Source organism: Salvelinus sp. IW2-2015, unplaced genomic scaffold (genome assembly GCF_002910315.2).
Source record: "Salvelinus sp. IW2-2015 unplaced genomic scaffold, ASM291031v2 Un_scaffold1346, whole genome shotgun sequence".
Taxonomy (NCBI): domain Eukaryota; kingdom Metazoa; phylum Chordata; class Actinopteri; order Salmoniformes; family Salmonidae; genus Salvelinus; species Salvelinus sp. IW2-2015.
Genome location: NW_019942851.1, coordinates 12,444 through 24,619, shown reverse-complemented (window position 1 = coordinate 24,619; position 12,176 = coordinate 12,444). Strand labels below are relative to the sequence as shown.

Sequence of the window (12,176 nt, the reverse complement as noted above, 5' to 3'; positions counted from 1 at the left end):
ATTTGGTTACAAATGTACATTTATATGATATTAAATATGAAATACATTGAATTATTCTAATATACCTTCATAGTATCAAATTATTTGATATGTAGGCTACTCATGGTCCACATAACATTTTTCATTTAATGTTGCAGATATGTTTTAATGATTCAAGAAATGTTTTAATGATTCATTGCACTTCTTGATAAAGTTCATCAGATACTTTAATATCTAATTGCTCATAATTTACATTCTGAGAAGTTATATGCACACAAAACAATAAAAGACAAGTCATTCATATACTTTTCAAATATTACTGTTCAAATTATTAATTATAATTATTATTATTATTATTTTTTTTTTTATGTAACCTTTATTTAACTAGGCAAGTCAGTTAAAAACAAATTATTATTTACAATGACGGCCTAGCCCGGCCAAACCCAGACGACACTGGGCCAATTGTGTGCCGCCCTATGGGACTCCCATTCACGGCCGGATGTGATACAGCCTGGATTCGAACCAGGGACTGTAGTGACGCCTCTTGCACTGAGATGCAGTGCCTTAGACCGCTGCGCCACTCGGGAGCTGAAGCTGCAGCAGGGGCATCAAGCCAGCTCAGTCCCTGGGTGGAGGGGTTGGTGAGCAGGCCATCACATGCTGCAGCCACAAGGGTCATCTAGGCTCACTGGACCCAATACTGACCTGAGATCACCGTATATAATTCACATCAAATCAAATCTTATTTGTCACATGCGCCGAATAACTTACAGTGAAATGCTTACTTACAAGCTTTCAACCAACAATGCAGTTTTAAGAAAAAAAGTGTTACGAAATTATTTACTAAAATAAACTGAAGTTAAAAAAAAAAAGAATTATAATCATAATAAGAAAAATAGAAAAATAACAGATAATTAAGGAGCAACAATAAAATAAATAAATGGCAGTGTAAAAATGGGGTATGGGGACAATGCAAATAGTCTGGGTAGCCATTTGATTAGCTGTTCAGGAGTCTTATGGCTTAGGGGTAGAAGCTGTTAAGAAGCCTTTTGGACCTAGACTTGGCGCTCCGGTACCGAGAGAGAACAGCAGAGAGAACAGCAGAGAGTAGCAGAGAGAACAGTTTATGACTAGGGTGGCTGGAGTCTTTGGCAATTTTTTGTGCCTTCCTCTGACACGACCTGGTATAGAGGTCCTGGATGGTAGGAAGCTTGGCCCCAGTGATGTACTGGGCCGTATGCACTACCCTTTGTAGTGCCTTGCAGTCGGAGGCCGAGCAGTTGCCAATTACTTTAGATTTCCTTACACTGACATAGTGACTGATGTGAGTGAAAGTTGGAGTTACAACAGGTATCTCAGCTTAGTATTTGGACCACTGAGTATGGGCACACTGGACAGAGACTGGGACAGCAAGGGCATGACAACATACATATGTTAAAGAAAAGCTTCCATAGATCAGTGAATAATCAATAATATGACAATATCCTGTTAGGATACTTGGGTTCAGACACCTCACTCCTATACCCATACAACATCAATTAAATGGAATCACGTATCATGTCATATACTGTTTGGTCTAAAAATCTGTTATCGTTATGGTCATGGTGATATGGGAATGCTTTGACTAAAGTCAGTAAAGTAAGTCTCAAATAGTCTATTGAAAGTGTGTAGGGCTATAAAGATGTTAAAATGTGGCCTCAAGTGAATCCGAACTAGATATACAGTTCTATGAATTTATCTTTTTTCAATAAATGTGTAATGACCATAGATTGGTCTCAGCCTGTTATCCAGTGAAACCTTTAACCTCAGGATCCACACTTCCGCATGGCTGTCTCTGACAACTGCACAGGGCCGCCGTTAGCGATAACATCATGAGGTTCAGGGGTTATTACGCCTGCCGGTAGATCAGAACCAGATGTCAACTGCTTCTTCTTATTAATGCTGGAGACAGGAAATAAAGGGAAGAAGAAAACACAGGATTCAAAATACACAGACAAACACACACACACACCAGTTCTTTGTAAAGGTTATGCAAAGGCCAGACAGGTTATAGAAGACCAGCGCAGGGATTCATTTAGTTACCAAATGACACGACTAGCCTGTCTAATCATGCTGACTGATAATGCTGGATGAGTCTCAGCCATAAATAGCTGGTTATCAAACAAGCTACAAACAAGAGTTAAAAAAGAATCAAATTGAGTAAATTACCATCATGATTGACACATACTGTAAATACTACAGCAGTCTTTTAAAGCCACATGAAGAAGCCTTAGGGTAATAATTACTATAGACAAGTTGTCAAACCTAAGGAACCTAATGTTGTCCAACCAGGGATAAGAGGAACCTACTGAACCATACACGGTTCTTAACTCTGGCATTGTTGGGTACCACAATGATACAGCGATACACAGGCTATGACTACATGTATTGTTGAAATTTGTCTTTTAAAACTAGATTTATTCTTTTAGTCATGGATGATGAATGTGTTTGGATAACTGCATTGAACTTAATTGATCTGCCAATGAAAATGTACACTCCTCACTGTCAAATGCTGGCTGAGAGAGAGATAAGCACTGCAAGGCTTTCCACCAAATTAAACAAGCAAAAAACTGTTTTGATTATTTTTTCAAGCAAAACATTATTGAAATAACATGTCACAAGATACTATCATTGGCATGGATGTATAGCCTATGTACCATTACTTCATATCCACAGGAGGCTGCTGAGGGGAGGACGGCTCATAATGATGGCTGGAATGGCGTGAATGGAATGATACCATCAGATTCACATGAATAATGTGTTTTTGTAGTACAGTGGATCTGCTGTTACCAAAACAGTTACAAAAGCACGCCAAGCCCGTTACATATTGCAGATTATTTTAGAGGTGAAGTAAAGTACAAACATTAGATGGTAATTAATTTATTGCATATTCAAATGTCAAAGTCACACAACCGCAAAATGCATGCAAGGCGCCTTTACAACCTGCCAGCGAATGTTACACAGACCTTCTCACAATACCAATAAAGCAGTTTCCTTCAGGATATTTGTATTTCTAACTTCAATATATACACCTAGATTTCACTTTAACTTAAAACAGTTTCAAATAGCGAGACAAACATTTACATCACACACACACACCAATTCTCAGTCTTTCAGGGCATTAGAATAATCATCTTTACAATAAAAATAAAACAGGACATTTGAAATCACCAGGGATGTAGGACAACTACTAAAGAGGACACTCATAAGCAATGTGAAGTGTGGGGTTGAAGGTACAGGACTAGGCCTCAGAGACAGCTCTAGTGTTACAACTCAGCATTAAACTACACAACTACAGCTACTGTATAGTTAACCTCTGCAATTTCTCAAAAGGTGCTAACTAATGAAGTGCATCTCTTATACATGTCATTCATATTGGATAGGACCTTTCCCTCTGCCTGAACAACTGCTACTCTGATGTCTACTCCTAAGCCCATAACCAACCACTAGAAGCTTGTCTATAGCTGAGAGGTTGAATAGGTATACGCTATCTGGTGTGTAATTAGTGCAACCATGGCCTATACTAAGAAATTATTTTCACCATATTTCTTAAACCTATCCAAACCATTTAGAATTAGGCCTATACCTTCAGCTCCACTTCTTTATTTTTCACACAAAACAAGAAAAACAAAGATTCACTAGGAGAGGGCTAATAGGAGGGCTTGAGTGTTGCTGGGCAGACCTTAGTCCAACCTGATCTTCTGATTGGTCATCCTGTAGATAATGCTGTCATATCCTGGGTCCATGTTCCACAGGTTGTATGAGATGACGATAACAGCCAGGGCAAGGATGATCATCAGCCACAGCACGATGTTGAAGATCACGGCATACTCAAAGTTATACTTATAGGCCAGGTTATAGGGACTGCCAGGGTTACTCTGCAGGGGGTGAGAGGGATGCAGAGAAGATTTGCATCCATTGAAACCATATCTATGAATTATGAAGATCCAAATATAAAAACAGGCTTAAGATTTGTGTAATAGCATAAATGTACATAGATCTACGTATAAAAAAATATTAAATGCACTCACAATTTGTTTGGACTCCAGGATTGAGCGAGATTTCCTGGTAAGTGGAGCCTCAAAGTTCTTCACTGTGACAACCTCCACCACCGCGCTGTCACCATAAAGACCAAACAAGTCCTCACCAAACTAAAGCACAGGAAGTTAAGAGACGTAGAACAAAGAAATTGTGGAAAAACACCACAGTTGGTCTATATAAACATAACGAGATAATGTTTTTATGGTAATCGACACTGAACCAAAATATAAACACACCATGCATATAACGAAATCAGTCAATTGAAATTAATGAATTAGGCCCTAATCTATGGATTTCACATGATATGCATCTGTTGGTCACATACCTTTAAAAAAATAAAGTAGGGTCATGGATCAGAAAACCAGTCAGTATCAGGTGTGACTAGGGCTGTGGCGGTCACAAAATTTCATCAGCAGGTGATTGTCAAGCAAATAACTGTCGGTCTCACTGTAATTTACCGTTAATTAAACACATTTAGCATCTCCTGGCTTCCACACAAGACACTGATGCAGAACTTTGGAACAAATACATTTTAAAAAGTCTAATAAATCCATGTAATATAGCCTACAGCTTAACAATAAATCCATTATTTATTTTAGACAGGTCTAAAGAAGCATGATATGAAGAAAATGTAGACTATTTCAGAACAGACTAACATACTGAGTTGTCCTTATGTTAAGTACTGATCTGACTATGCCAAATGGCTGTGGGCTACACTAGTTCATTTAGCAGACAAGATCTGCTTAGAATTCCGCGGCATTATTTTATAGTATGAAGAATACAACTGAACAAAGCTGAATAAAATAGAAAGAATATTTTCTCCAAACAATTTGCGACTATTCTGTGTTGAGCGGTTAACAAATAAATAGGTACTATTATATGCTATTAGTTATTAATGTAACTTTAGTTGTTCTACAAACGTTGGGCTATATGTTTTGATTTTTAATACATTGTAAGGCTGCATGGCGCGACTCTAATGATGATTTGAAAAAAGTTGCTTGAAAGGCATAAGCTCTGCTTTGTTTTTTTGCGCAGGTTGTAGATACTTCATCAGTCTCTCATTCACAATTTGACAAGCACTTAATAACGCCTCAAATTTCACGCCGGCATCCCCTTTGTGTGGCCCTAATGCACCCTAAAAAAATCCATGCCTTTTGCGGCCATTGTGCCCAACAAGATTAATATTCCAAACATAGTCTGGAACAGTTGGTGATACAATAGATCCCAAATTAATACAACTAGCATCAAAAATGCTTTTATTATAAAAGATGCATTTTTTATGGTGAAAATGATCTTCCCCAAACTTGAAACTCACACGCTGCTTATGTATGCCAGTTAGGCTCTACACCCCTTGTAAAGCAGATTTAATGTGCTTAATTTTAAATAGTTATTTGGCCACTTTAGTTGTGATACAAAGCGTATGAAAACATTTAGGCCTATGGGCTAGGTTACATGAGGTGTGTGACTACGATTAGAAAAAGTCACAAAAAAAGGCATTGTGAATGATGCCCAGCATAAGAAACAAGTGATAATATATAATTCACAAGTAATAGGCTAATATAGGTCACCCATCAGACTATTCTTGATTTAATATTTTCTTTGCATATACTAAATAATAAGGGAAATTTGTTTTGATTTAAAATGGACCATTATCATGCACAACTCAAAACAGTGGCAGCGGGAAAAATGCACTTAAATAGCAAATGGAGAACGCTTTTCCCACGGTTCATTTTCATGCCAGCCAGGTAGGCTATACTCCTCTGGTAAAGAGAAGCTATGTGCTTAATAATTGGAAAGTTGAGAAATAAATATAGTAGGCTTAGCTTATATAATGCTGATGGGATCCTCCTCTTTTTAGTAGAGGCCATCACTCTGTTCTCACGCAATTGCATAACAGAGAGAAATGTTGCGCAACATGAGCTCTCATGAAGTGTTTGATTAGATTTTTGATTACATTTGCATTGATGTCAGAGTGACAATAGAGTACTGAGTACCAGGCAGTTAGCAAGTTTGGTAGGCTACTAATGACCATCAACAGCATCGTTCACGTGGAATTTGACCTCCTTCATGACTGGTGACCGCCGGTGTGGCGGTAGTACGGTCACCGCAACAGCCCTAGGTGTGACCACCATTTTCCTCATGCAGCGTGACACATCTTCTTCACATAGAGTTGATCATGGCTTGTGGAATGTTATCCCACTCCTCTTCAATGGCTGTGCGAAATTGCAGGATATTGGAGGGAACTGGAACATGCTGCCGTATACGTCGATCCAGAGCATCCCAAACGTGCTCAATGGGTGACATGTCTGGTGAGTAAGCAGGCCATGGAAGAACTGGGCCATTTTCAGCTTTGCATTATGCTGAAACGTGATGGCGGCAGATGAGTGGCACGACAATGGGCCTCAGGATCATCACATTATCGCTGTGCATTTAAATTGCCATCAATAAAATGCAATTGCGTTCATTGTCTGGAGCTTATGTCTGCCCATACCATAAACCCACCGCCACCATGCACTCTGTTCACAACATTGACATCAGCAAACCGCTCACCCACACAAAGGCATACACGCTGTCTGCCATCTGCCCTGTACAGTTGAAACAGGGATTCAACCGTGAAGATCACATTTCTCCAGAGTGCCAATGGACATCAAAGGTGAGCATTTGCCCACTGAAGTTGGTTACGATGCAGAACTGCAGTCAGTCAAGACCCTGGTGAGGACGACCAGCACACAGATGAGCTTCCCTGAGACGGTTTCTGACAGTTTGTGCAAAAATGCTTTGGTTGTGCAAACCCACAGTTTCATCAGCTGTCCGGGTGGCTGGTCTCAGACGATCCCGCAGGTGAAGAAGCTGGATGTGGAGGTCCTGGGCTGGCGTGGTTACACGTGGTCTGCGGTTGTGAGGCCGGTTGGACGTACTGCCAAATTCTCTAAAACGAAGTTGGCTTACGGTAGAGCAATGCATATTCAAGTCTCTGGCAACAGCTCTGGTGGACATTCCTGCAGTCAGCATGCCAATCTGTGGCATTGTGTTGCTGTTAGAGAAAACTGCACATTTTTGGATTATCTTGGCAAAGGAGAAATGCACACTAACAGGGATGCAAAATGTCAGGGCTCTTTGATTTCAGCTCATGAAACCAACAGTTTACATATTGCGTTTATATTTTTGTTCAGTGTACATAAATTGATTTTTCAACCATAAACCATTGCCTTCTGTACTTGGCCATTTAGGAGTAAGTCACACCACTAAGACATGTTATGAATACAGAGTATGGGCATTCCCCCTTGTGCTTACCTTCTGTAGGACATTGGCCAGAATGGCAGTGGCGTCTTGGTACTGAGAGGAGTCCTGTCCGTAGCGACGGCCCAGCTCCTCCAGGCCAGACAGCTCCAGGGAGTACAGGTCAGGGGAGTGGTCCTTGGCCAGGTGCCTGTGTCTCTGCAGCTACAGGAGTGTGAGGGGGGTAGACGATCAACATTAGCAGCTAATGAAGAAGCAGAACATGCTGTGAGGCTCTGGGGATGGCACTGCTGTGCTCAGATTTAAATGATCCAATCCCCCTGTGCCCAACAAATGATATATTCAGAGTCTTACCAGGGCAGTGATGTCATGTAGAACCTGGACCTCAGACAGGAAGAGCAGATCAGCCTATAGGGAGAGAGAAAAGTCAGAGGTCAACATTTGAAGTGGTCAACCCTTACCGTTCTTGTTCACTTTTACAGGGGACACAGACAGAACCAGCACTATTTATGCATGTTAGTGTTGCATGGTATACCGGTACCACGGTAATATCATGGTATCAAAACGCCATGATATTTATGATACCAACATTTTAGAACGCCGTAGTAACGTTTCATATGATACCGAGCTTTATATACCGTCAGTTTATAAATTATACCCAAAAAATTAAGCAACAGCAACTATTCTCTTGTATGTGCCGGTCCAATAATGTCCACTTGACTTTCATGGGCCTATCACGTGGCAGCAGTGATCAGCCATCATTAACATTTTAGTAATTTAGCAGATGCTCTTATCCAGAGCGACTTACAGTAGTGAGTGCAGACATTTCATACTTTCTCCGTACTGGTCCCCCAGTGGGAATCAGACCCACAAAACTGGAGTTGCAAGCGCCATGCTCTACCAACTGAGCCACACGGGACTCACCTGCATCTCTCAGTCTGCTCATCATTCCTCCATCAGTTAAAAAATATATATTTAACCATGGGGGGGGGGGGGTGCAGACCCTGATAAGTCTTCTGTTGTTACATTTGATACATTGGAGCAGCACTCAGAGCAAGCAAAGTTTGTACTCCGTATATAATTTCATCCCTGGTATAACCAACAGCACAGGCCAGTCATAGGCTTTACAAGTTTGTTGTCACACAGCAGTGCCAGAGAGGAAAAAACTTTGTGACAGTCATCCTCGCAGCTTAGAGAAACAGCTTGTCTTTGCTCAAACGGGGGAAAAATATGACTCATTAACAGAGCTACCTTTTTTTCTTCCCACGTGATTTTGTGCACATTTGATATAATTTCACAAACCATTTCACAGGGCGTTTTAAACTAATCCCAGGCCGCTAATGGCTTTGATCACAAACAACTTTGTTCAGTCATGTTACCTAGCTAGTTAACAACCTGGTAACAACAACAACAACCTGGTAACAACAACAACCTGGTAACAACAACAACAACAACAACCTGGTAACAACAACAACCTGGTAACAACAACAACAACAACAACCTGGTAACAACAACAACAACCTGGTAACGAACAAACAACAACGACCTGGTAAAACAACAACATGGTAACAACAACCTGGTAACAACAACCTGGTAACAACAACAACAGAGGTAACAACAACACACAACCTGGCTAACAACAACACCTGGTAACAACAACCACACAACCTGGTAACAACACAAACAAAACCCTGGTAAAACAACACAACCTGGTAACAACAACAACAACCTGGTAACAACAACAACAACTGGTAACTAAAACAACAACCTGGTAACAACAACAACAACACACAATGGTAACAACAACAACAACCTGGTAAAAACAACCTGGTAACAACAACAACAACCTGGTAACAACAACAACAACCTGGTAACAACAACAACCTGGTAACAACAACAACCTGGTAACAACAACAACCTGGTAACAACAACAACCTGGTAACTTGACACTAGGTTTAGGTAAATTTGATTGACACAGGAAGAAAGGAAAAGTGTCTGCTACTCTTGAGATGTGCTTCAAAGGTATGATTCATATGGTCTAATGTAAGCCTAAACTATCACACAGTTCTTTCTGGTACTCCTTACATTCTGTTTGGTGTCTAACGTTTCTTAAAGTTGGGAGCCGTGTGTATGTTTGTGGGAGAGAGTGTGTGTGTGTTTATGAGAGAGAGAGTGTGTGAGGGAGGTAGAGTGTGTGTGTGTCTGTATGTATGTTAACTGAAGAGTAAAGACAGTTTCATGCAGTGTTTTCCCCCTTACTGCTACAATGAAAGCAGATCATTATGTATGGATATTCCTTCCTCCCATTCCACCAGCCAAATCACAGGTAGGCCTTTCAAATATCAGCAAATCAGCCATTCTACGCAGTATTCTATTATACAGCGAACAGTGTGAAGTTAAATTCAATATGTGTATTGAGTAGAAGTGTAAATATCAGTGAGTTTGTTTTGCACATGCGCATCACGTTTAGAAAACGGGAATACGTGCTGGGGACGGGGCAAACAGAACGCTAGGCCACTGAATCTTTTACCCTGTTGTATTGCAATACTAGTCAGTATCATGATACTTGGCCTGGTATCGTTAGTATCGTGACGAGACTAATGCATGTACCTCAGCATTGCGGCTGAGGGAGTTGAGTGGCAGGGAGGCGAGCACAGAGCCATCCTGGGAGAGACGAGCACGAATCTGCTGCAGGGTCACAGGCAGGTCCTCAAACACAGCGTTGGCCTTTCCCAGCATGTACAGCCTCTGTAGACACACATACACAGGACAACATTACCATGACCTGCACATACCAACCCTCTGTATAATAAAACACAGCGACACACACTCAGGTGCTCATCCAATAATGTGCTGGTGCATACAGTACCTCCTCGCTAGGGGCCAGCTGGAGCACCACAGGAGTGTCCTCAGCAAAGAGAGTGTGAATCGTCTCAGCCACACTGTCCAGGGTGAAGGGCACCGGCTGCAGGAGAGGGAACAAGAGATAAGTTATTAATAATAGAGCTTCTGTGAAAAATCTGATTAAAAGGAATCTCACACAACTTTGCTACTCCCCAACCACCACCTTACTGATTGGAACTGGTCACACTCACATTCTCCAGGGGGTAGGAGGCCACACTCTGGGGCAGGGCCAGGCTGTCCACCCCCCTCACCACCACCAGCACATTGGCCCTGGGACGCTGGAACAAAGGACCTGCCCGGAGGCCTGGCCAGGAGAGATCCTACACACACAGACACAATACACAAGATTTTAGTATATAATATACAACAAAATAGGCTTGCACACCTACACAAACATTGGATCAGTGTGTGTACCTCCTGGACGGAGAAACCCATAGTCAGAGCCACCATATCTGGAATCTTCTCCCCTGATATCGGCCAGTCTCCCTTTTGGAAGGACACATACTCAGGGGCCTGCAATATGGTGAGGCTGTCCCCCTGAACACCTGAGGGAAAACAGAAGGAACAAATCTATAAACAACTTCCAATAACGTCTAAACAGCAAAGGTCATTCCATACTGTGTGTGGAGGGGACACAAGGGCCACATACCTAGCCATATCATAAGACCATGGAGGATAATCTAGGTCGGTTCTGACAGTATAGTGTTGCTATTTGGTCCCACTTGACTGTTAATTAAAAACAGCGAATTACACTGTTTAATGAATGGCAGAGCCGGGCAACAGTAGCTAGTTAGCCGGAGTCTCGTGACTGGGAAAGCAGAACAATGTTTGAGGAAGTTGAGTGAATCAGATTTTGGTATGCCGTCTGTCACATGATACTGAACTGGCTAGTTGCTCCCCTGAGAGTCTGGTTAGTTTGACAGCTAAAAATGAACCGATGGATGGCTAGATATTGTTGTTCATAACAACAAATGGGGTCAAACTGCGGGAAATGGCTCACGTTAGCCGGCGATTATGTCGTCCCACTCCCAGCTGGTGCGGGTTGCTGGCTGTCAAATTGACGTTAGCTAGCTAGCATCCTAGGGCAATTAGGCCCAACAAGCAGTATCTACTCATTATACCACCCTATTTAAAGTGGAAAAAACATGGCTTTCCACAAATGATTACTTACTATCTTTATATCAACAGGATTGGAAGTGTTTTTCCAAGTCGTATTATCTTTTCTTCAGCAGTAACTAGCTAGCTAGTTCCTGTATTTAGCTAGCTATCATTTTCAAGCAGAGAACTCGCTACTAGTAACAACGTTATCTGCATGAGATCATTTCCAGAAAACCATCTAGATCAGTAGGTAAATAATCAGAAGATTTCCATCTCTTATACCTGACGTAAAAGCTGAGCAGAAGATTAGCGCTACGGTGAATAAAGACTCCATCCTTCGGCGATTTTCCAGCGACATCTTTCTCCTTGCTCTAACGTAAATCAACTGACTCGCTTGTCCCGAAGATGGTAGCAATGCATGATGGGTATGAATTGGTAATCTGCAGAATTACATTGATTGATTTCTGCAATTATTTTCATTGTATGGCTATTGCAATATGGAGCTCATTATCTCCGTAGTTTTACATTTTCATGTAATGAAAATCAATACCACAAGCAGGGGCTATTCGATATACTGTAGTACAGTGGTCAGCCAACCTTTTCTGAGTTTACATCACTTTGTGAGTCAAAATGCAAACCGAGATTTACCCCTCAGATTTTTTACACAATATAAAACATATTAATCAATGCCACATTAACCAATTAAAAACAGTTCTGTAGCAATGAGGTTTGTGCAGTAGGCTATAGGCCCAATACATTATCACTGCATATTGGCTGTGCTTCAATTGCCCTGCAAATGTTGTTCTTCTTAGACCATTTTGAAATTATATTGAAAAACTATGCTGTGAAAAAAAAAGCTGTCCCAACAGCAGAGT

At 41.3% G+C, this 12,176-nt stretch overlaps 1 protein-coding gene across 1 annotated transcript; it reads right to left on the bottom strand.

The window, feature by feature from the left end:
- Positions 1-3,153: 3,153 nt before the first annotated feature.
- Positions 3,154-11,706, bottom strand: LOC112070501 (renin receptor). Its single transcript, XM_024137908.2, has 9 exons — positions 11,584-11,706; positions 10,618-10,748; positions 10,395-10,523; positions 10,169-10,264; positions 9,910-10,047; positions 7,654-7,707; positions 7,354-7,503; positions 4,050-4,169; positions 3,154-3,896 (listed from the first exon to the last, which is right to left on the bottom strand). Exons 1-9 carry the CDS (start codon positions 11,657-11,659, stop codon positions 3,702-3,704), a joined length of 1,089 nt encoding a protein of 362 aa, XP_023993676.1. The 5' UTR covers positions 11,660-11,706; the 3' UTR covers positions 3,154-3,701.
- Positions 11,707-12,176: the final 470 nt, after the last annotated feature.